General features: G+C 36.4%; 1 protein-coding gene and 1 non-coding gene across 2 annotated transcripts; one reads left to right on the forward strand and one right to left on the reverse strand.

Annotated features, from left to right (window-relative positions):
* Positions 1-1,069: 1,069 nt before the first annotated feature.
* LOC149844000 (26S proteasome regulatory subunit 6B homolog) lies at positions 1,070-14,525 on the forward strand. The gene is made up of 6 exons (XM_090000243.1): positions 1,070-1,591; positions 3,109-3,339; positions 3,940-4,098; positions 4,306-4,458; positions 6,601-6,684; positions 14,209-14,525. Exons 1-6 carry the CDS (start codon positions 1,091-1,093, stop codon positions 14,341-14,343), a joined length of 1,263 nt encoding a protein of 420 aa, XP_089856369.1. The 5' UTR covers positions 1,070-1,090; the 3' UTR covers positions 14,344-14,525.
* Positions 14,526-22,439: 7,914 nt separating this feature from the next.
* TRNAM-CAU (transfer RNA methionine (anticodon CAU)) lies at positions 22,440-22,511 on the reverse strand. Its single transcript has one exon. It is a non-coding gene; the product is annotated as a tRNA-Met (tRNA).
* Between the last annotated feature and the right edge of the window lie 4,233 nt (positions 22,512-26,744).

The raw sequence follows: 26,744 nt of genomic DNA on the forward strand, positions 1-26,744 counted from the left end.
AACCCGACCCGATTGCCACCCCTAGTCATGCTCATCACAATATTCCTTTCTGTTATGAGCTTTATCTTTACATATTGTCACAGATTTCTCTTGATATCTTATTGCCTTAGCTTCTGGGTTCTTCTCTCTTCGTTGTCCTGCTGAACTGTTCGCTTTATCATCATGGATGAGTTGTTAATTGTTTTCTTTATCTTCGTATTGATGCGAACTGGGTTTGGATCCTCTTGATCCACTTGCACTGGTATCAGCTCCATATTCTCTAACAATTATGATCTATATCCGAAAATAATGTGTCAATTTGGGATGTGCCACATTAAAATCTACATCTCAGATCCTTACAATAGGCTAAGAATAATGTGCCTGATTCGAATTAGACCCAATATGTAGAGTTGAATCCAGATCCAAAATATATGTGCTATTGTTGTATTTGGTAAAAAATAATAATTTAGTTTTTTGACATGTAAAAATAATAATAATATCAGATTGAGCTTTGATTAGAATCTGAATTATATCTAACTTAAAATACTGATTTGAAGAAAGAAATTTGATTTAGCTATTCCCGATCCGATCTGAATCTACACTCAGATCTTATCCTAAGGATTTGAATCTAGTCTGAATTTGAAAGAAACTCGCTTTAAATATCTGCACTGGGATCTTATTGTAAGCATCCGAATCCAAGAATAAAGTGTCAAATTCGGATGGTGGTATCCAATTATATCCGATCCATTTGCAGGCTTTTAGTCCTCTAGACACATGTCACAGGGACACGCCATTTTGGTGGTGTGTCTTCAATTTCACAAGCAGACACGCTCAGACACATGGACACGAATACTGACAATGATCAATATTTTAATAATATTTTAGTATTTTTTATGTTTTTCATATTATTATTTTAGTGAAAATAATTTTCAAATATTAAAAATTAGTTTTTTATTGATTAAAAAAATAAAAATTCCGTTTCCTCTTGTCCGACTTAAAAAAAAATCGAATATACGAGTCGAATCCCAGTCACGCGTCCCGTGACATACTCACCCTCCCCATAATAAAATAAATAGTAAGAGAGAGAAAGACAGAGAGAGAGAGAGAGAGAATGGCCGCGTCGGCGATGGTTCTGGATCCGAAGGCGCCGTCGGAGAAGCCGCCGACAGTGCTTTCCGATGGGGCAACGCGGGCGCATGGCGGCCACTCGGGGGAGGGTGGGGAGGAGGACGACCTGTACGCGCGGCTGAAGGCGCTGGATCGGCAGCTGGAGTTCATCGACATACAGGAGGAGTACGTGAAGGACGAGCAGAAGAACCTGAAGCGGGAGCTGCTGCGGGCGCAGGAGGAGGTCAAGCGCATCCAGTCCGTCCCCCTCGTCATCGGCCAGTTCATGGAGATGGTCGACCAGAGCAACGGCATCGTGGGGTCGACCACGGGGTCCAACTACTACGTCCGCATCCTCAGCACCATCAACCGGGAGCTCCTCAAGCCCTCCGCCTCCGTCGCCCTCCACCGCCACTCCAACGCCCTCGTCGACGTCCTCCCGCCCGAGGCAGACTCCTCCATCTCCCTTCTCAGCCAGTCCGAGAAGCCCGACGTCACCTACAACGTAAGCTCCTTCCCCTGCAGAAACCATAATTCCCTTTTCTCTCTGCATCTTCTTGATTCTTGATGGTTTTTTTTTTCCTTTTTGAGCTGCGGTTCTTTTTTGTGGTGTTGGAATTGTGGTTGAAATAGCGAACCCTAGAGTTTTTTGGTGGAGAAGGCTAGGGTTGGTGGGATTTGGTAACCCTAGTTTTTGTTTTCATTTTTTTTACTCTTTGTCTAAAGGAAGGGTGACCGTGTGTCGGTAATCAAATCCGCCTTAATTTTGTTGGGGAATGAGGGGAGAGTTTTTTGAGTTTTAGGGTTTGGAAACATAATTTTGTTGTTCTGAAGATGTCATTGTTGTGTATTTTGCCCTAATTTTTTTCTCTGAAGATTGTCTTTCTGTGAGCTATGAATTGTCATTTTTATTGTTCAATTGATCTGAATTCTAGTAAATGGAGGATTTTTTTTCTTTTTAATGGGGGATTGATAAGATTGGAGATCGCAAAATCTAGATTCATTTTTGGGAGTGTTAGAATGGCGGGAATGAGAAACAATAATTGGTTGTGAAGATCGGAGTGTTAGGGATCACAGAATATATTTATATTGAGATGGAGGTATCAGAAGTTGGAAATTTCGTCTTTGGATGATCATGATGCTAGAAATTGCAGTGTCTAATTTTGTTGTTGGAAAATTTGCAAAATAGGCATTTCGCAGCCCCAGTTTTGTTGTTGGGAAGACTATGAGGATAGAAATCACAAACTCTAATGTGTTGTTGGAGCAACCCAAATGTTAGAAACCACAAGCCTGGATTACTTGCGGGAATTACATGGGAACTCCCTTGTTTTCCTGTCATGATTTTGGGAGGATGCGAGAAATTGCAAATATAAATTTTCTTCTTTAAATGATAACAATGTACGGAAAATTAGAAGCTGAGGGCACTGTCTTCTTATTATTGGGAAGACTAGCGCACTTTGCGATTGCAGGGATCATTGGTAAGAGTAGACTGTTAAAAAGTTGCGAACATAAACTTTGTTGCTGGGAAGACTAGAGAGTTGGAGAGTGCAGCCAGAAACCTTTAATTTTCTTATTCAATAGTAACATTAGGAGTTGTTGTCGTAGCTTTGTTGGAAAAAATATGATGTTTTTAAACTGCATATTGTGTCTTCTTGCTGTCAAGCATTTACTGTAGGAACTGAGACCTTAATTACATATTTGCAGGTATTTATCTTCTGGTTATGTGCAGGTTGGCACAAGGAGGATCTTTGTGTAGTGCCGTCTTTGTATTATTTGTTCAAGAGCCTAGCTACTCTTTATCTCAGATGGTTTTTGTTAGAATGATTTTTTTACTGTTGTGTGGGGGTACTTGAGTTTTCAATATGCTACCTGCTTGTAGTCTGGTCCTAGTGCTTGCAAATATCGTTAGAACCTTATTTGGATTCCTTTTCTGGATTCCGATTCTTGTAACTGTTTAGTGTATGCAAATGTTTGATTTTCTTTTCTTTTCTGGACTTGACAAGGCTTGTTATATTTGTACAGGATATTGGTGGGTATGACATACAAAAGCAAGAAATCCGGGAAGCTGTTGAATTGCCATTGACACACCATGAGTTATATAAGCAAATAGGCATAGATCCTCCTCGAGGTGTCTTGCTGTATGGGCCTCCTGGTACGGGTAAGACTATGCTTGCCAAGGCTGTTGCAAACCACACAACTGCAGCCTTTATACGTATAGTTGGTTCAGAATTTGTTCAGAAGTACTTGGGTGAGGTATGCCTGTTTGTGCTGCTTGTATTTACTCTTTATGTGCTCTTTCTCTCTGAAGTTATAGATTCTGGAATAAATACATTTTGCGTGGAACTACCCTCTGATACTTTCAATTGTTTATCTTACAACTGTGGGGACATGCATTATCTCATAAAGCTATTTGTATCTACCCTGGGTTTTCAATCTAAATGTATTGCAAATAAATTAGACATGCCATCTTTTATGGTTACCTAGCTCATAATTGCAATGCATGTCATGTTTAGAGTGCATTATTATTGTTAAGGAAGCTAATATTTCTTCTTTGTATGTGACCAGGGCAGTCTGTTTTTATTTCCATGTGCATGTCAACACCTTGTGTGACTTGACCCAATGCTCTGCATAATTTTGGTTCATGTATCTCCATATTTTCCTGTTGTTGTATGATTATATCATGGTAAATGAGCTTGGGTTTCACTCTGCAGAATATCTGGCTTGAAATTTCATGTAAAATTATCCCCTCAAGGGAAACTATATTTCAATCTCTTGATCAATATAAATTCAATAACCCGTTAATGTATTTTTCATTTTTCATCAATTCTTTACTGATGTTGCTATTGTATTTAGGGCCCAAGAATGGTCCGTGATGTCTTCCGGCTTGCAAAAGAGAATGCCCCTGCTATTATCTTCATTGATGAGGTGGATGCTATTGCAACTGCCCGGTTTGATGCACAGACGGGGGCTGATAGAGAAGTTCAACGAATTCTTATGGAACTGCTAAATCAGGTGCACCATAGATAAAAAGCTCATATGATATTGGCATGCAAGATATGTTGAAACTGCACTTAACACAACCATAACATATTCATAAATGTGCACTTTGATGATGCTTACATCTGTATATCCATTCATATGTGCGCTTACTCATGTTATGTCTACATTTCGAATGCTGCATGCAACTGGATGTTGCATCTGATTTAAATATTTCTTCAGATGGATGGGTTTGACCAGACAGTGAATGTAAAGGTTATCATGGCAACGAATAGGGCAGATACACTAGATCCAGCCCTTCTTCGTCCTGGCAGGCTTGACCGAAAAATTGAATTCCCTTTGCCCGATAGACGTCAAAAGAGACTTGTTTTCCAGGTCAGTCTTGACTTTTAAATAGATATTGTCTATTGATTGCCTTATTTTTCAGTCAAAACAAGAGGGCTCTGCCTGTCTATCATGTTACCGACATGTTTGTTTTCTCGTGCCATGCTTCTTTTAACTTTGTCATTGGACAACATCTTTGTGTTTTTATTGGTGCAAATATCTTTCTACAATCGTGGAACCCAAGGTTGTAAGTATCGAATCGTTACCCATATCGGTCCGGCCCAAAATAAGATATGTATTGTAAAAAAGCATAAATGTTTAATAATTTTTTTTTTCAAAAATTCTAAAAAATCATGAAAAACAGAAAAATAGCAAAAATTCTAAAAAAATCATTACACATGAAGCAATGGTGAATTGCACAAAATACAACCATAAATTCACATATGAAGCATTTATGACTCTATGAGTTGCATAAGACATCATCAAACATCAACTATCTCATAAGAACAATGCAAATTATTAAATATCTTGCAATTAAGAACATGTCACAAGACTCATACTTTCATATTACATAAAAAAAATATTATGGCAATAGTTGCACTCAATTTTCAATTGGTTTTCATTTGTTACTTGAGTATCCCATTGCCATGCCAGATCATCTGATTTTCAATTGGAAAAGTGTGGAGCGTGCTTTCTACCTTGATATAAATCCCTAATTTCGTGATGAAATTGTTTTGGAGGGTAGTTTTATAATTTTACTTATAATAGAGATTTTTTTTATCTTAGCCCACTTCCTTGAGTGAAAAAATGGTGGAAATTCACTCTGACTTGAGCAAACTGCAAAAACCTTCTTCCTTGCGCGTGGATCGGTCCCCAAATCGCTCTCATGGCTCTTAGGGTGCATGGATACCCCTCTAATGGTCTCTGACTCTATGCACAAATGAGAAAGTGGGCCCTCAAGAGGTCTTTAAAACAAAAAAAAGTTTCGGCCTTTTTTGAAGTATACCTCATAAGATAAGGCATGATAAAGGGTTGTATCGTACGATACATATAATTCGAGTGTGTATCGTATCTCTTTTGCTCATAATAATGATATGTATCATAATGTATCGTACAATACTTACAATATTGGTGGAACCTAAGTGCACACAAATAGTTCTCACAATTTGCAAATTAAAAGCTCATTTGTGTTACTCCTAGGCTATGTCATACAGACACGGCTACCAAGATGACATACCCATGTCGACACGGCCCGACATAGGTACCGGACATGGGACGGGTACGTGCTGGTCCATATTGGGTCGGGTCCAACCATGACCCAACCCATTTTTTTTTTGTTTGACCTCGGGTGAAAGGCAGGCATGAAGAAGAAAATGGAGGAAGAAGTAAGAAAAAGAAGAAGAAAGAAGAAATAAGAAAGAAGAAGAAGAAGAAGAAAGAGGAGAAGGAAAAAGAAGAAAAAAAAAGAAAGAGGAGAAGGAAGAAGAAAGAGGAAGAGGAGGAGAAGGCAGAAGTAGAGAGAGAGGGCATATCGGTTCTTCTTCAACCTTCTCTTCCTCTTCTTCTTCCAATCTGCCTGAGAGAGAGAGAGAGAGAGAGAGAGAGAGAGAGAGAGAGAGAGAGAGAGAGAGAGAGAGAGAGCACCTTTTTATTAAAAAAGAAAATTTTCATTTTCCTCCCCCTTCTTTTCAAAAATTACAGTCAACCCCTTACAGACTTTTTTTAAAACTTTTTATATGGACCCTAATATAAATCCACGCCCGATTCAGACCCTAATATATATATAGCAGTGTCCCCGTACCCTCATTTTTTTAAATTGTCGTGCTGCATCCGTACCTGAACCCATGTGACATAGCTCCTAAGGTTCCCATATGTATAGACATGTTTTTTATATTGTTAGACTCTCATCCACTTAATTACTGCCATCTAAAGATCTTAGATTCTTACTTCATGTTCTGAACTTATGATTGGGTTATGTTAGTGTTCATTATAATTATGAACATTACTTCATGTTCTGAACTTATGATTGGATCATGTTAGCGTTCATTGTAATTATGAACATCCTCTAGTTAAATGAGTTTCTTCTAATAAAATGTTGCTCTTTGTTTGCTCATATGGTTTCATGTGAATGTACTAAAATTTAGAATTTTTCAATACATAACTTACCCTGCATTACTTGACATTGTTATCCAGGTTTGTACAGCTAAGATGAACCTAAGTGATGAGGTTGATTTAGAAGATTATGTTTCTCGGCCAGATAAAATTAGTGCTGCAGAGGTATTCTTCTATATGATAACCTTGTGATTTGAGTAGTAAATTTCTCATATTCTTTGTGTTTGCTTTACCCTGAGAGATGATAAAATTGCATGTAGTTGTAATTACTAATTGGAGTAACAAGAAATTCTGTTATTACTTACATGCGATGTTGCAAAAAGCATATCAGTTGGCATAGCAGGAGGGTCTAAGATATGGGTATAATGAAGCATATAATAACATATTGTAAGATCTGCCTACAAAAGATTTCTTAAATTCAAAGAAATAAAAATATTGAAAAATCAAGAATATAAAAATTCAGAGCACAAAAATACAGACATACATATAATAATAATAATATTGTACACTTATAATGTCATTAAAGTTCATAATTACATAGAGTTTTGTAATCTAACACATTAAGCCTAGAGCCACTAGAAGCCTAGACTTCTTCATTGTAATTATGAATCAAATGATAAATGATATCTAGTGGTGGTGATGTGTTGGCTCGTGTTTGTGCATTTCTTTTATCTTCTACTTTTAGACTGGCAAGAAGCTCACCACACATATTTTCTGGATTACGAGGGTAGAGACATGGTTGTGCAGAGTTGGCTCAACCTAAAATGTGACATTTGATAGATACAATGTTGTGAAAAGCGTTGAGGCGTAGTGAGCGCTCCACCAAAATCTAAGGCGAGGCTTAAAGAGTAAGCCTCAATTTTTTTTTGAAAACTTAAAAAAAACTATAAAAAATATCTAAAATTATAAATAAATAAAAAAAATGCTTTATTGATGAAGCAACAACTAACAAGAAATAAATAATCTCAAATAAATACTGAAAAAATATGAGATTAACATGTAAAAGTAACATTAATGCAACAACTTGATCTACGTATCTAAGAAATAAACTATGAGCATTCATTCAATAAAAAATTAACAATTAACAACCAAATGCATATTAGCATTAACAACATCATGTCATAATTAAAAAATGCATATTAGCATTAACAACCAAATGTTAATATATTTGTCCAAAACTCTTCAAAATGAGAGTGTTAACATTTACAAGTGCAAATGAAAGACCTTAAAAAAACACATAAATGCCTATAACCCTATGATATGAATTAGGGCTTAGGCTCTTCTTGTGTCTCGTCATCATCAATGTCTAAGTCTTCAATGTCATCATCTGAGGAATCCATATAAATAGGTTCTCCTTCATCCTCATTCTTTGACTCTTCATCATCTGCACTTTCTTCTTCCACATCTTCAGTCACTTCTTTCGCTTTCTTTTTTTCTTTAATAAAAAAATATTTATTTTATCTAATTAAAAAAATATATTTATATTCATAGCAAGGTAAAAGAAATATAACTTTACCTGAATCTCTTGAAGACCTGTCTTGCCTAGAACCACTTTGTGAATCATGATGTGAAGTGACTTTTTCAATAGACACATGCTCAATGGTATTTATGTCGAAGTTCAGATCTAACCATGAATCCTCCAACCAATTGGGATCACTAGGCAACACTGGACTTTCCTTCTCTACAATTCACTCATTGTCTGAGTGTATATGATTTAGACATATAGGGTCTTTAGTAGCCCTCCTCCTCATATTTTTCTTTCTTAATTTCATATTTTACATTACAAAAACCAATGCATTCATCTTCTCTTGTAAGTCTATTCTTTCATTTTGTATGCACCTATAATTCCAAATAATTGATAATCAATTATAAAATAATTAAACTTATACAAATGTATTTCAAAAATAAAATACAAAGTCACAAACTAATGAGAAAGTACTTCAATTTCTCTCACAGCCCGATGCACTACACGCCAAACTTAGAATTCAAATTGCAAAATTCATCAATTCAGGATTTTCGTACTCAAATGAACTCCACTAATCAACTACCTTCAAATAAAACAATAAAAAAATGATAAAAACATTAAGAATGTCACAATTGACAAAAAAATAATAAAACATAAACAAAATATTAACAAATAACAACATAATTTTAAACTTACCAGGACTTTTTAATTTTCTTATTGTAACGACTGTCTCTCTACCAAACAACTCATTTGCCTTTTTAAATGCATCGATTTGTGTTGTAATTTTTAACCGAACATTTGCATCAGAAACAAATTTTTTAACACAATCGAAAAGCCACTCATAATTTCTCCATCCGGGGTTAAGTTGTCAGCATAATGAAAATGATGATTTAAATAATAGGCAGTTGAATGCAAGGGCTTATGAAGTTGCAAGTCCCATCGTCTATCAATGATGTCCCAAATAAGTTTATATTTTCTTTCAAGATTGTCAAGGTTTGAAGCAATTTTCTCATTTGCTCTATTCATTGCCTCGTAAAAAAATTTCATAGCAGTCTTATCTGTATCTACTAATCGCAACACTTTCATGAAAGACAATGTAGTTTTAATTGCATATGATATGACAACCCAAAACTTATGATCATTAAGAACAATATAAGAAATGTTCTTAGCATCAGATTTCTTATAGTAATTAGATGATCTAAAATTTGAAGACAAGAACATTGACTTCAACTCTTTTTTGTAACATCTAATACTATGAAGCGTGAGATATGTTGTGGCAAAACGAGTAACGGTTGAACGTAGAAGTTCTTTCTTCTTTGTGAGCTTTCTCATCAAATTTAATACCCATGCATGACTATAGATATAACTTGAATTTTTTTTTACTTTTCTATTGTATTTTTAAAAATTGATATCTTTTCAATATCTTCTAACATCAGATCCAAGCAATGTGCCGCACATGGTGTTCAAAAATATATTTTTTCTATTGTTAACATATTTTCAGCTGCCACATAATTTGTTGCATTATCTGTAATGAATCTCACCACATTCATTTCACCAATTTTTTTAACAACTTCTTCAAATAACTTACACAAATTTGCAACAGTTTTTTTCATAGTTTTTTTCATGTCATTGATGTCAACAAACTTTAAAAATATTGTTCCTGATGAGCTATTTACAAGAAAATTAATTAAATTTCTTTCTTTTCCATCTGTCAAACCATCTGTCATTCCTTTTTAAAATATTTTAAAATTTCATGAGTATAATCTACCTCGTCTTTTAAAATCCACGTTTTGATCTCGTGGTAAAAAGGTGGTTTGAACCCTCGCCCCTAATTTGCAATAGCTTTTACCATTGAATCAAACTATGGACTCTTGCAAAGATTGAATGATAGGGCATTGGAATAAAAAAATCTATAAATGCCACGACTTACATTTTTTTTTTCGCCTCTTTTGAAAGCAGTGTTTATTGTGGTTTTTCATGCCTCTTTGTTCACAACGAGGTCCATGGGACCAATTGTTGTTTTGCAACACTACATGATTCTCTTGTTTCTTTTACTTCTGATCCGTTAGATGATTTTGAAAAAACCTTTTAACATCAAGTGGAATCGCTTCACACAAGCTTACACCATGTTTCGTGTTAGCTAAGTGATGTTTCAGCCTATAGATGCTTCATGTAGTCTCTTTATGACAATAATTGCAAATTATATGTCCTACGAGTTTAGGATCTTTAGTGAGATTTGGAATTTTAGCTTCATGATCCCATCTTACATCTCTTTCCATTGTTTAATTGCAAAAATGCATATAAGAAAATATATATTAACACAAAAATTTATAAAAACTCAAAGAGTTAAAAAAACGGAGACAATGCTTTATATAATCCAATGAATTCATATTCATATTCAATAAGAATCAACATATATAACTTGAAAACTAATTATATAACTTGGAAACTAATTATATAGCTGTGAAAAAAACTGATCATACATATTTTTTATACAAGGGCTACATAAATTCTATATAAGCCATCTAGAAGAACCTATACAAGAATTAAAAGAGTTGAACACCAATTATTCATGCTCGGTTCGGCCACAAATTGATCATGGCTCGGGTCATCAAGCTCGTTTGATGGGTCCAAATGAGCTTCATCCGAGAAACAAATTATATAGCCCAAATGCGCTTCAGTTCGCACAAGCTTGCACCAAGAGAGTTAAACCATGAGCAGGCCGGTTGGATTACCAGCTCTACTTGCTCCAACATGGTATAAGAACCTAAAGCCTCATCTACTTTTCAATTTTCATCAAGTTTTGGATGTTGCAGAATCATCAGATTAACTTTGAGCCAAAAGAACCCAAACATATATATGAAAAATCAGGACACAGGCATACATATTAAAATTTGAATATATGCATATATAGAAAAATATTAAAATCTGAATATTTACCAAGATGCTACATATTAAAATCTATTTGAATTCATACTTTAATAACAAAAATAACAAAAATGAAACAACAAGCCCTTCAAACACTATCCGCTGCTTACAATTTCTTGAGAATAGTTGGAAGAGGATTCACACACACAATACCCATTCAAGAAAAATGCTTCAACATTCACAAAAATAATCAAGAAGCATGAAATTCTTCTTCTTCTTCTTCTTGATGAGAGAGGTGGGAGAGACGAGAGAGGTAGGAGTGATCGAGAGAGACGAGAGAGGTGGGAGTGACTGAGAGAGAAGAGAGAAATGGGAGAGACGAGAGAGACCAAAGAGGTGGGAGAGAGCGAGTGAGAAGACAGAGGGCTCCCAACACTAATTAGGGTCGGGGGACCCTCTAATTCTTCCCTAATTTTTGGTCAAATGAGGGCTTTGACCCCCATTTTACCAAAAAACTTGAAGCGCGTATGCCTCACCTTGAGGTTCACCTCGCCCCGAGGCGTATGCCTCAAAGTGTGTGAGGCGTACGCCTCAGGGCATTTACGTTTTTTTTTGCAGTGCCTCAAGGCACAAAGGTCCTCGCCTTGAGGTGAGGCACGCTTTTTGCGCCTTGAGGCGAGGACCTTTGTGCCTTGAGGCACTGCAAAAAAAGTAAATGCCTGGATAGATATAATCCATCGTGAATTTCACATTTACAAAAATGATATTTCAGTAATTCTCACTGAAAATAGGTTCGTTGTATAGTCACGTTGAGCCATTTTTGTTTTGGTCTATCAATAGATTTAATTGCCGCAAAACAAGGGTTAGCAGAATGAGAAAAAGCTTATTGAAAAGAAAATAAGAGTTGGGACGAGAGAGAGAGAGAGAGATTTAAAAAAAAACTCCTTAAAATATAGTAGATCAAACTTCTTACTTCACACATTTGAGTTTTAGAGCACCCAAGAATTGGATGAAGGTAGGCCTCTCTAGTTTTAGGGTTTGTTTTCTTATAATTGTACAAAAAAACCTCCCTAGCGGGCAGGTGATGGTAGATTTCTCAAAATGACACCTTTTAGGCTTTTTTTTTGTGCAAATCCCTAAATTTTTACGGTGGTCTGAATAAAAAATAGTAGAGGGAAAAGGATTTTGGAGGTTTGGATGTGAAAATTGGGTTGACTCAACCCCTTTTGCCTTAAAAAAAGAACCCCATAAGTGGTTGGGCACCAGTTTTTTTATTTGCATGGAACTTTAATTTCTATGGTACTTGTCATGCAACCCTATGTTTGTTATATTACGTTTCAGGACCCTAAATCGTATCAAGTCAGGGCTCTATACACTAGTACAGTATATTGTATCGTATGATACAACATTCTTTTTACACCATAGATTACATGAGTTTATGTAATATGTGTGCCCATTTCGTTTCTTCTCCTGGGTCATGCATATGTACTACTTATGGGCATTTGCATGCCCACACATTTTCAAATTTAGCTGGTAAACAAGTTTCTCTAGGATCTGAGTACTATTACCAAGTAATGCTCGTTTCACCCTTGCATTCTGGTTAATTAGGGGTTTAAACTTTTCCTTTTGATAATTCTGTGTACACCTTGGGACTCTACCCTCGTTCATATGATTGTTATTCCTTATCTTTAAATAGTAGCCTAAAAGTAACAACCTGAGGTGGGACTGCATATTGCACAAAAAACATTATGATAATCATTGTTATTGGTATTTATAAAACTGATTGGATTTAGTGAGAGATATCCTTGTTGCAACTGAGTGTACAAAAGTGTATCACTGATTCCAGTTCACATCATTTGATTGAGAATGATTTAATGGTTTTTAAACTTCGTCCACGAGGAAAATTAGGCAACTGTTTCTGATGGATGATTTATTGCACTTGATGGAGAGAGAAAGTTGTGTTAATATCAAACCGATGATCAAAGACCAATAAGATCATTTTTTGCTATATATTCTTGTTGGCTTGAAAAGGAACTTGATTATCTCCAATCATATAGTTGCTAGCCCTTTTTAAAGGTTGTGGCTGCTGGAACTTATGTTGTAAAAACTAGTTTTCAAGAGCAGCATGGTATAATGAACTTGTCATTTGGTCTCAACCTGTTATGATCCCGCGCCGATCATTTTATTATATTAGGTGGTTGAACGGCTCCTCACATGCCATGTGAGATAGTAGATTTAGGACTTGGTTTGAAAATCTACTATTAATGGGTTTGGGGAAACAAGAGCACCGTATGGTAGAGTGCCTTTGGTATTAAGAAAGTTGTCTGACCCATTCACATCCTTACTATTAAGAGGAACCATGTGGGGTCATGTTCACTGGGCTTTTTTTCTTTGTTTTAAGTGTCAGCAAATTGGGACAATCTTACTATTATTTTGTTATTTTATTTAATTAATGGAAAGTAGCTCCAAAGTTTGAAGTTCCCCAACCTTAGATCTCTCTCTCTCTCTCTCTCATGTGCAAGGTATTCTTCATGTTTGCTATTTTTTATATAAATTGTCTTGGGATGAACTTATTATTGTTCCAAACCCTAATGAGCCCGTGTCATTTTTATAACTGATGCCCTCGTTTAAAGTCTAGCTGTGATGACCTTTTTGCAAGTTCTGATGTTAAGCATTGATTCCTGTCTTTGCACAGATGATATATGTCAAGTGTGCATGTGCACGTGCACACGCTGGTTTGTGTGTGATTCGGTCGATTGTGGTTATGTGTGTGTAATAGTTAATGTCCAGTGTCTGGTGAACAAGTTAACCGATTAATTCTGCCCTCTAACAATCTCTGAAATGCCGTTGTGTTACCTTTAACTGTTACCTAAAGTCTGCCTGATAATTATTCATAAAGTATAATTTACGTTTAATGGTTGCACTTAGAAATGAGAGAAGTTTTCTCGTTAATGGTGCTTATGTCTTTATATAATTACTACGAAAACCTTGATGTGTCAACCTGAATGGTATCACACAAATCATTGGGAACCAAATAATTTGGTGATTTTATATATCTATTTTTTTATGATTTTATTTACTTATTGCATATTCACTTAATTCTTTTTCTTTTTGCAATGAATTACATTACATTTCAATTTCAATTTACTTTCATTATTTTATGTTCCTAATTATAGTGATGAGAATTGTTATTTTACACATACATACATACATGTGTGTACACCTGTGTCCCCTTGTCCTAATTTATTGAAAAATATCAAAATGTGCCAAGTGAATCTGCATTGTGTCCCACTCTGGGGTGTCTTGGCCGTTTTCAATTGATTTTGATGGCTAATGATCTTGTGAGTTTGCTGCAGATTGCTGCGATCTGTCAGGAAGCTGGAATGCATGCTGTGCGGAAGAACCGGTATGTGATTCTACCAAAGGATTTTGAGAAAGGTTACAGGACAAATGTCAAGAAGCCAGACACGGACTTTGATTTCTATAAGTAGACCGAGGCCTTGGTTTTCTGAAAGAAACAAAAGCAAAACAAAGGCTGAAGGCCTTTAGGATCCCTTTTGAGATAAAATATTCAGGGAATGAAATATTCACTGTAGTCCAAACAATTTGGTCCTGTTTGTTGATATTTGTCATTGCTAATTATTTGTTATAATGCTAGCACTGTACTTCTCTAGATCCTGATCTCTGATTCTCGTTAGGCTTGCATTTGCAGATTCCAAAATTAGAACATTTGCACATTCAAAGGGAATACGATTCTACCTTGCTTAGTGGTAGTGCTGGTAAACGAGCCGAACGAGCTCGCTTTTATGACGAGCCAAGCCAAGTTTGCACTCATAATGAGCCCAAGTTAATCGATGCTTAGAGAAAAAAGACACTGGTTGAGCTGGAATAAATAGGATTACAAAGAAATGAATTGTTTGAGAACCAACATTTATAAGATTTTACCACTGAACCTATGTTTGTAAACCAAATAGCTCAATCATATGATGTAAAATATATTTTTTGCGTAATGAGTTTGTATGAGTCAAGCAGACCTGAGTACCAATTGTTTCATTTTCAGCTTGGCGAGCTTATTTTACTGGCTTGAAAGAGCTCTTTACAAGTGGAACATGAGGCGAGCCAGTTTTCCAGTCTTAGTGATAGAGGGTGGATCAGGTGCCATGTGATTGTATACTTTGAGTGTGCTACTGCACCTAATCACCCACCATACAGCCTGTCAACTGCGGGCCCTAACAGGATTTGCTGGGTGATCAGATACAGCCGCACACCAAAAGTGTGCAATCACATTGCACCGGATCTTTACGGCATGCTATGCCCAATGTAATCAAACTAAAGCGAGTGTTCTTCATTGAAAACAAAAAGAGCCTAAAACGAGTATTGATATCCAATGTGAACGCCGGGAGGCCTTTGATGTGAAGTTGGACAAGCCTCGTGCCCCCCCAACAAAAACCATCCGTTGGTAACCAAATAGCACCCATTCAGCATAAACTAGAAAACCCAAGAAACACCATCAGTTGGTAACCAAGTAGAAACTATTCAGCATAACTACAAAACCATATAATATATGAAGAATTCAACCTATTGCAGTGGGCCTTGTTGGTAGGGGTGTCAATGGGTCGGGTTTGGATCCAGGTTAAACCAGACACAAACCTCATTTGAGATGACAGTACCGGGTCTAATCAGACCCATCATAAGAAAAACCATACCTGCATCCTATAAGGATTACAAGAGCTAGACCCATACCATACCCAGTAAAATAATATAAATGACTGTATTGTACCAGTAATTTGATGTGATTCTCTAAAAACCAAAAAAAAAATTGATATTCACTCGATGTTCAAAATTGCAAATATCCGACATTGTTAGGACATTTTTACTCTTCGCAACTGTGAATTTAGGCATTTTTACGATAAAATTGTACCGCTCGTTGAATATGTTCAACACCCACTTAAATCCATAATCACAAGTTTTTTATGCGAATTTAGACCTCATGAACTCACAAAAAGATATTTGTAAAATCTTGGTGAAACTAAAACCACAAAAATCACAAATATTCTAGTCTTTCGCATATATTTCATATTTTGCATAAATATATTCATGAAACTCTATTTACCACTTACTACTAATTTCTCAAATATCTTACTTTTCACATATAATTTCCAAAATCGCATAAATTTATGTGTGAATCTACACTTACCACTTACAACGAAATTCACAAATAGCTTACTTTTCGCATGTATGACACAATATCATATAAATTTATAACAATGTTCAATTTTGCAAACCCCACTAAATTAATAAATATCTTACTTATTCACATATACTACACGTTCTCGCATAATATAATTTGTGAATCACCTTATATCACAAATATCTTACATAACTATTTGTGAAAGCATGAACATATGCGATATTGCTTATTTGTTGTGAAATATTTTCTTGAATCATATATAAATTTGCTATGTTCCCTAACCTTATTATTTTCACACAATTTAGGGTTCTTTTTTTGTCTTTTGTTCCCAACTAGTGGTCCCCAACATGCTTCCCTTCCGGCAATTATTTTCGTCAAATATTTCTGGCAACTATTTTTTATAACTATTCATTCGAGGTATTTCATCATTGAACCATCGACAACATATTTTTTCGGTAAGCACAGTGTGTTCTTTTGTTTAACGATTTAATCAAATATTGTTCCATTTTGTTTAACAATTGAATCAAACATTGTTTCATTTTATTTAACGGTTGAATGAAACAATGCTCAATTTTGTTTTTTTAAATGCTTTTTGAAACGCAAATATGTTGTTTATTTTTTGCAATGCTTGTTCAATATTTTCTGTATTGTTGTTATAGGGAAATTTGAATATGTTTATTAATACAATATGGCCAATAAGAAGAAGACTGTGTTGAAGGGGACTACACCCATATTATCTAAAAATTTTCAAGCACATTAACAAAAGCCAATGAAGAACTATGAACTAGGTTGTCTTGATAATTTGGAAGCATGACTTAGTATGCATAATTGAATAGAGAGGGAGTCACATCCATTGCCAAAAATGTGGGTTGCCGACGTTTTTCATAAAAAATGCACCATCGATAATCATATACAGTTGCATTCAAGCAGTGATCTTAAAAAAAACTAAATTGTCATACAGAAAGTGACCCGTATCAAAGGCAGAATGTACAAAAAAATTAAGCAGTTATAAGCACAATCTTGTCTCCCATCCAAGAAACATCTAAGGAGGGGGAGGGTGACCCATTGACTGGCTATAAGGTTATTGCTAACCTCAATGCCCAGAAAAATGAAGCTGAAGATGCGGCCACCTATAGTGGCAGTGGTGAAAGGGCAGAGAAAGTACCTGACTAATGGCTTGATGTTAGTGTAGACCCTTCTCAAGAAGTAGATGTGAGGGTCATGTGGCTGGGTCGGATGTGAACAAAGGAGTCCGATGCTGCTCTTTATGCACAAGAGAAAGTGCATGCTCCAAGGAAGAGGTCACAGCGAAAAAGAAGGTTTGGTGCTCGTAAATAGATAAAAATTCATTAATATAATTGTCTGATTTCATTGATTAAATTATATATATATATATTGCTACTATACATGAATGCAATTGATTGGTTTGTCATATATATATGCAAAACCTAAAAATTTATTGAAATTGATTGATTTGAGTAAAATTAATTTGGATTGCAGGATTCTTAGCCAATTGATTCAAAAGAGCTAATATCCTGCATGCATTGGTTCTACTAAAACCAAGCACACCAATGGTTTTTAACACTAACAGAAGAAGCATAAGAGTTGTTGGATCGAATGTATTTTCGTAAATTCTTCAAGATCACATTATGAAACATCAGTCACCTCCTCTTAGAGGTCGTTGTGCAGTTTTAAAATCTGGCAACCAACACATTCTAGTTCAGAGGTCTTAATATGATAATCACGTTGGACGACATGACATGAATAACTGGACTGAAGTGTTCTGGGGAGCCAATTAGTGAACAATGGTAAGAAAATTTTAAGTAGTTATATGATATTTATTTGCAAGTAGATGATGATGCGTTCGAAGCAGATAAGATCAACTTTTCATGGCTTAGGAGCAATTATGATTCCAGTAAGGCGAGGAAGATGAAGGCCTAACTATCGTGTATTGAAGGGAAGGATGGTAGTAGGGTGGACAAGAGGATAAGAGAATTCTTATAATACTTCATTGGCTCATGCTTATTCATCGACACTGATGGAAAGTCGATTCATGCTTCATACATCAAATAGTTGAAAGACCTGGATCACATCGATCAATACGCGTGAGGAGCAACCACACTTGCATACCTGTATGCAAGTTTGAGTAGCACAAGGAGCAAAAAAAAATCTTGTCAGGATGTTGGTGTTGTTGAAAGTATTTATTCCTTCATTATACCTAAACTTTTGTTTTATAGTTATTCCTATACTTACATATTATGCTTTGATACATATTGTGTATTAATAATTGTTATGCACGTTTGGATATGAGAGCACATATCTATTGAAATGCCCCAAATATGTGACGTTACCCATGAATTTTTATGTGCCGTAATGTGAAGTCAGTTATGCAACAAAGAGCGTCATAATCGAAAATTGGTGGGTCCTCGCATGTCACATGCCGACTGCGCTATATCACTTCATAGGCTGACTAGGGAAAATGTAAGTATTGTTGTTAATATTTCATATATTTTTAAATAAATGCATGTTTGTAGACCCAACCATAAAGAAAATGTAGGTAAATTGATGCTCATATGAAGGCATGTTAGAGGAGAAAGAGGAGGAGAATGACAATATGGTTGTGGAGGCAAAGCACATCGCTAGAAAAGATATTTGAATGCACAACATGAATGAAGTTGAACGCCAAATGGTCAGCTGAGTCGTTCAACAATTTGAATTTGTTTAGCAACCAACTAGTCGCCCTCGCGCAATTAACGAATTTCTATTGCATGTATAATACCATGAAGGATCGAACAAAGGATTACTCCACGATATTTCTCTGCGAACTTCAAGACTAGCGTGAGGGCAATGAAGACATTGGCTTGTCGTCGATGAAATGTACCACCAATGAAGATTTTGTAGTTGCCCAGCTGGTTGCATGTTCTTCAATGGCAAAGAGAACCTTACAGAGAGAGAAGAAAGTTGAAGAGAAGGAGAGAAAGACCACAAGTGGATCAGAGGGAGAGTTGACTCTTGCACTTGAAGAAATCTACATGCTAAAGATTATGGTACATCCTTAAAAAGATATGAACGTACTCAAGCTGACCTTATAGAGAATACAAATAAGGTCATTGAGGAGCTACAATCGCGACAATCACATCTTTCTCAACCGTAGAAATTCATTTGATTGTTTTTTGTATATATTTAAAGATCAACATTGTAAGTCATTGAATTACTCATTGATTTGTATATAATGTCATTTGAATGTTTTTATGAGTAAATTTTATATGATGTTTGTTTTTCATTGATTTGTATATAATGTTATTTGACTATTTTTATGAATTAATTTCTATATAAAGTCATTTGTTTGTCATTGATTTGTATATAATGTCGTTGATTGAATGTTTAAATGATTTGAATATAAAACTGAAACCACTGTTGAATGTTTAAATGGTTTTAATGTAAAACTGAAACCATTGTTGAATGTTTAAACTGAAATCACTATTGAATGTTTAAATGATTTGAATATTCAAACTGAAACTGTTGAATGATTTGTATATAATGTCATTTTTTATATGTTTTCAAATTATTTGAATGCTTAAATGATTTGAATATTTATTTGCTTATATTCACTGTTACTTTGTTTTTTATATACGAAAATCCATAGTGGGTTTATACATAATTCAAGAATTTTGTAAAAAATAAAACTTTTTGCATATTTATCATAATTTTGCAAATATATAAGTATGATATTTATGATATCTAGATATTCACAAATAACTTTACGCGAGAGTGTTCAATATATGTGATAAGTGAAATTAGTGGTAGGAGTTTCGTAAATATATTTGTGCAAAATATGAAATATATGCGAAAGAGTAACATATTTGCGATTTTGGTGGTTTCAGTTTCACCAAGATTTTGCAAATATCATTTTGAGAGTTCACGAGGTCTAAATTCACATAAAAAACCTGTGATTCTGGATTTAAAGGTTGATTAGACATATTCGATGGACGATATAATTTTATCATAAAATGCCTAAATTCGCAGATGTGAAGGGTAAAAGTATCCTAATGATGTTGAATATTTGTGATTTTGGACATCGAGAGAATATAAAAAATTTCATAATTTTTAAAGAACCACATCAAATTAACCAAATAGTTCAGTCATTTTCCATTTTTTTTTATCATTTTTACATTGAAAATTTGTGGATCTTAATCAAAACTCCGGTCGGGCCCGGGTCTGGTATCAAATTTCACAAACCATACCCGGATCCATATATTAATTGGACCCTTAGGGTTCGACCCGGATTCTAATGACACTCTATGTTGGGTAGGGATCTCAGCAGTTCACATTCGGGTAGGATGTCCAACCAAATCCAAATCTGATTTTGTTGGTAGGGTTTTCAGCAAATAAAAGAGTATCCAATTAATAATTAGATCTGGATTTTGTTTGAGCTTATGCTTTCAAATCCTAGTCCATATGCAAATCTGATTATGTGTGAAAATCTATCCAATTAGCTATTGTTAGCTAGTCGGATCCAGATTTGGTGCTACCCTTTTCCACCTGAGTTTGTACCCTACTATAAATCCAATTAACCAGAATTTTTGTTTTTTTGATAGGCAAGCTGGGGTTAGGCAGACCTCTATCAGTTATACATCGAGACCATTAGGATTAGAACTTGCAACATCCCAACACAAGGTGACGTGCACTAACTGCTCCTACCAGACAAGCTGAGCGCCCCCAGTCCATTAGTCGGGATCTGACTAGGTTGTATTCAGTACCCTACATCCAAAACCAATCCAACACATTTGCATCCCCATTGTTGAGAAAGGAAAAATATTAAAACCTGTTTTTGGGTATCTATACATTAACTAACAAAGACAAAAACTTGAGTAAAGTGATAAATATAAGCGACCTTTTATTTTCGGTGGATGAATATCAAATGTTGGTTATTTTGTAAGACCAGGAAACGAGATGGGATCAGATGATATTGAAAATCATAAATCATCATTGATGGTGATTTTCAATATCCACCATCCATCCTAGCGGATTAAGGGCTGGATGCCAAATTCTCCATTCAAAAGACTTTTGGGGGATTTGGAAGCGGGTGCAGAACACTTGAAATCAGCATTAATGGTGATTTTCAATATGACCTGATACAAAACCCTTGAAAACAGGGCAATTGTGGGTTTTCTATAACATGGAATCTTTATGGAGTTAGAGTGGGAGGATTAGGTCTTGACTAATATTCAGTCCATGTTAGGGAAGATACCATAGTTACTGAAAGCTTCTTGCTAAGGGAGGGAAACTCGCTTTCCCGGAAGGTCGGTTCTGAAGCGGGGAAACTCTTCGCTGAAAAGGATGGGAAGCTTTGGGAAACCCGCTTCCAAAATATGAGAAACTTGAATCCTTTTAGTGGAAAGCTTGCTTCCTCTTTGTTTCCCAAATTGATTCACTTTCAGTTTCTTAATGCTTTCCTCTGGTTTCTTGTCACTTCTCACTAGCTTATCCCTTATTTTCTGCATTAAACAAGCTTTGTGTGTAGGTTTCCTGCATTAAACAAGCTTTGTGTGAATGGAGGAGAACGATTCATGTGGAAGACCCAGAATGATTTTCTTTGTTGGTTCATATCGCCGACCCCAATTGTTTTGGGATGAAGGCGTAGTAGTTGTTGTTGTTGTTGAAACAAGCTTTGTGTGTAGGTTTTTGTATCTATTTATTTGCATCATTTTTTTTTTTGCTTGCTTCATATTGTTTTCTTTTCTGTGTTTTCTTTTCATTTTTTATGTGCTTGCATAATCACTTCACAACCGTATCCGGCTTCCAGCTTCATACTACTGTTTAGTACTAGTTTTGCTGCTTTAGTTTCAGGCATTGCTTCTGGTATCCATTTTGTTTCCTAGTAACTATGGTCCAGACTTGGGGCATGATGAGATTAGTAAAATATTGTCTATGTTTATATTATCACATTTCATAGTGATAAATTCTTGGTATTAGCTCTTTTTAAATTGCTTAACACATTATGCTTTTCTTCATTTTGTATATTTTCATAATTTTTAAGATTTTCTATGTATGCCGATACTTTTCTGGCATTTTTGTCAAAATAATGTAAATTCATCTCAAGATGCAGAAAAAAAATCCAGATACCAGGACTTGTGAGATCCCTCTAACTTCGAACAGGGCTTCATTCATCCATGCCTCATTATGGTCATTAAATAAGCTTTGAGTCGACTTGGACCCTAAGGTGTCACCGGTGAATAAGTAAACAGAAAAAGAAGAAAGAGTCGCTCTGGACCCTAACCAACCCTCCCTATGTGTTCCTAATCTAGAATGAACATAACTACATAAGGAGACATTAGTGGAAAAAATAAAGACCAAAAGAAAAATAAAATCGAAAACAAAGACCGTTTTTTCTCATATCAGAGCCAGGTTTCGATCCTGGGACCTGTGGGTTATGGGCCCACCACGCTTCCGCTGCGCCACTCTGATTTGTTGCGTAATGTATTCGACGTAAATTTAAAAGTAATAATTACATATGGGTAGCCAACTATGCCCTCGTAAGTAATTACCGGACAAGTGCATCCATACCCTTGCGTAAACTAAACTGTGTTCTCTTCTCCCTGAACTAACCTTATCTCCAGCGTCTAATTGGCACGTGCAGCACACGTGAGAGACATGTAGTAGTGGCATGAATGGGTCGGTTCGGGTTGGATTCTTGGAGACATTGGCCCATTTTGGAAGAGTTTTCAGATTAAACCTGAAGTGAAGTATGTTGATATGGTATGATTTTAGTCTTTAGACCCTTGCAGGTTTCATGTGAGGCAGTAAGAATCATCTTCATAAAAGAATCTGCAAGTCTCCTTCAGGATCCGTATCTTTTTTTTCATATGCTTCTTGAAAATTTTATGATACTTTTTTTTCTTAATTGGATATTTTTTTATGAGGAACCCTCGCCGAAACCCGGGTGGGGTCCCACGACCACCCTGCTACACTCGCCATGCAATCCATAAAATAATCTCACAAGCATAAGGCTACACTCACCAATTCATAAAATAATCTCTACTCTACACATATAGGCTAGGGGTGTGAACGGGTCGGTTTTACATGGACCCGACCCAGACCAAACCCTATAGAGTCCAAGTATGGTGACAAATAAGAAAACCCAATTAAGACTCGGGTCCTGACCCAAAGGTCCGATTAATACATAGACCCAGGTATAATTTGTAAAATCTTATACTAGATCCGGGCCCGACCCGAGTTCCGATTAAGACCTGCAATTTTTCAATGTAAAAATGATAAAAAATATTATTTTACCGGGTCTGAATATGGTTTCTCTTATAGTAGACCCGGGTCTAGACCTGATACCATATCCAAACATCTGGTTCAAGTATGGTCAGAGGCGAAGCAGTTATTTTTTTTTTTAAAGCCCAGTCCTAGCCCAGCCCTGATTCCATATGAAATAGATTTTTATCCATTTTTTTAGCCCAGCCCTGATTCCATATGAAATAGATTTTTATCCATTTTTTTAGCCCAGTCCAGTCCTAGCCCAGCCCTGACTGCAGCAAATAGTTTGATTTGTCCATATGAAATAGTTTTTTATTAATAATTGTAGCCATTTTTTAATTTTTCTCAAAAAAATAAATAAATCGGGGGCGCTGCCCCCGAACTCCCGACTATCACACCATTTTTTTTTGCTACACACCTGTTTGCCCCCCCCCCCCCCTGAATCCTAGCTACGCCACTGAGTATGGTTTCACCTGGGTCCAAACCAAACCCAACCCGTTGACTGCACCCCTACATATAGCTAGCTTTACTACATCATAGTCTTTTTCCACAAGAGGTCGCTAGTAAAACGGGCAGGATAGGCTCCGCGTGGTTGGTTGGAACTGTCAGTGCAGATCTTCTTGTGGTGGGACGTTGCGGATTCAAAACCCAGTGGTACGTTGAATAATAACTGGTGGCGGTCTGCCTAAACTTTAAAAAAAAATGGGCATCGATAATTTGATAAAGGAAGGGGTACTCCTTCCCCAAGCTTATTTATCATAAAAGGAACAGGAAGAGAGAAACAATAGATTCTCCACGGACCGGAAGAGGGATCAAAAGTCGGTCATTTCATCGATTCAATTTGATGTGTTTTTTCTCAAAAAAAAGTCTTGTGGCCGCGCACGGCTCTTTCTTGGATTGAACGGCGTACCATTGGGTTTTGAGCTTGCAACCGTCCCAACACAAGGTGACGTGCACTAGCAGCTCCTACCAAACAAGCAGAGCAGCTTTTTGGTGACTCGGTTCTTTTTTATCTACTTAAATGCTGTGATTTTCTGGTTTTTATGTGTCTGACGGAACCTCTTCATTAGTCGCTTTGTATCTGGTTTATTTTATTTTAATGAATTTCTCATTTGCCTCAAAAATAAAAAGGATACCAATTACAATTTTACTTTTGTGCAGTCAGTGATGGGGTTTTCTCTTGATCTAACAAAAAAAAAAGGATAAATTTAATTCGTTTTCTAACAATAAATGAAAGATATCATATTGTAACAAATGCAGAAAAAACATGATTAAAAAGCTGGTTTCTAGGAAATGGACTATATCGAGCACATCTTTGCCGTCGAATCTTTAGAAAACTATGCATTCAAAGCATGCAATGGAATTAATTAAAATAATATAGTGTAATTATTTTCAAGCTTGGTATCCAAACTCAAGATGGCTTTGAAATCTCCACCACCATTATTTTCAAGCTTATTTTTGACAATGTTCTGCTGCATTATTCTTTCCTTTTTCTACCTTTTCTTTGGCTGGATATATATATATATATATATTTATTTATATATAATATCTTTGTAAATATTTTTACAAGTCCATTGTTATTGTAATGGGTATAGTGTTGGTCGTTCCGCAGAACTTGTTGGGTTTGAATGCCGTCTTTTGTGCCTTTTTTTAGAGAATTTTTAGTATGTATATAATTGTTTTATTGATAATAGAAAATGATGTGTTTTGGCATCACGGTGGGTCACTTGGTTAGCATTAGAGAGTAGGGATGGCAGTGGACGGGGGCGTGGGCGGCGGACAAGGTGTCCACCCTTGTCTCGTTTCAAAATCCGAACCTTCATCCTTGCACGGGGATGAATTTTAACCTCCATCACCGGTCCAAACGGGGGCGGGGCACGTTTCCCCTTAATCTATAGTCATCCCTTAAAGGATTGGGGACGGGGACAAAGCGGGGAAAAGCGTAAGTCCATCCCCGCCTCCATCCCTGTTTCATGCCCTTCATCCCCGGTCCAAATGGGGCGAAGTGGGGTGAAGCCCCGTTGTCCCCCTGTCCACTTCCATCCCTGTTAGAGAGGTTGGGTGATCAAATACAAAAGTGGTTTTTAATAGCTCTTGTTGAAGCTCGAAACCGAGGAATTCGGACAATGCCTAACAAGCTCTGAGCTTGAGAGTCCCTACTCATGTCCAACTCAAAGCCACATTACCTTACATATTATGACTTACCCTTGGATGTTGTTTGCCCATGATTTTCCAGATATTCAATATCCTTATTGCCGATCAATTGTACCTAAATAAGTTTTGGACAGTTGGGGATCCTCCGCATCACAACAGTTTTTTCAAGATTTCCCTGCAGTTAGGGATGGCAGTGGACCTGGGGATAATGGGGCCCCACCCTGCCCCGTTTGGACCGGAGACGAAGGGCATGAAACGGGGGTAGAGGCAGGGATGAAGGTTAAATCCATCCTCATGTGGGGATGGAGGCCGGGATGAACTTATGCTTTCCCCCACCCCGCTCCGTCCCCATCCTGATATCCGCCTTGCCTCACCCCGCCCCATCCCCAATCCTTTTAAGGGATGACAATAGACCGAGGGAAAACATGGCCCCGCCTCGCCCTCGTTTGGACCGGGGATGGAGGACATGAGAGGGGGATGAAGGCAGGGGGTGAAGGTTAAAATCCATCCCCGTGCCGGGATGGAGGTTCGGGTTTTGAGACAGGCAGGGTGGAGACCTTGTCCCCCGCCCCCGTCCATTGCCATCCCTACCTGCAGTTCTCTGCACCCAATGGTATATATGGTTGTATAACTGGTAGGAGTCTGCCTAACCCAGCTTTTTCTGTTGAAAAAAAAAAACAAAAAAACAACTTAGCTGGTTTAACATCATCATATATATTTTAGTATATTCACAGCAAAGTTTAAAAAGAAATCATATTTTTGATAATCATAAAAAATTCTTGCATTAAAAGAAATAATGAAAAATTCTCATGTGCCCTGCTCTCTAGGCCATGCCTTGGGAAAGGGAAAGACAGATTTCTATGAATGGACCAGTCTTATTACAACCCCATGTGACCATGAGTCTGGCCTTTAAAAGATAACAATAAATTCTCAACCATTTTTTTTATATATTAATTATTACATTTCCTTTTCTTGATATAACCTTTTTCCTATTTGAAAGTGTACATTCTTTACCAATAATTTATAAGTTTAGTGGATTCCTTTAATGCCTGTTAACAAACATCTACCTTGTGGTTAAAAATAAAAATTCATTTCAAAGATCAGCAAGGTGACTTCCTTGATAGTTTTTGGTCCCCATCAATTTGATTTGGTAATAATTAAGAGTTTAAAATGGAAAAATAACGGGTGTTTTTTTTCTCTCATGAAAAATCAATATCTTTATTTTTCTCACATTTTTGTTGGCAAAATATGCACAACCAATGTAGTCAGTATCGATGCGAACTG

This window comes from Nuphar pumila, chromosome 3 (genome assembly GCF_984573655.1).
Source record: "Nuphar pumila chromosome 3, dmNupPumi1.hap1.1, whole genome shotgun sequence".
Lineage (NCBI taxonomy): Eukaryota > Viridiplantae > Streptophyta > Magnoliopsida > Nymphaeales > Nymphaeaceae > Nuphar > Nuphar pumila.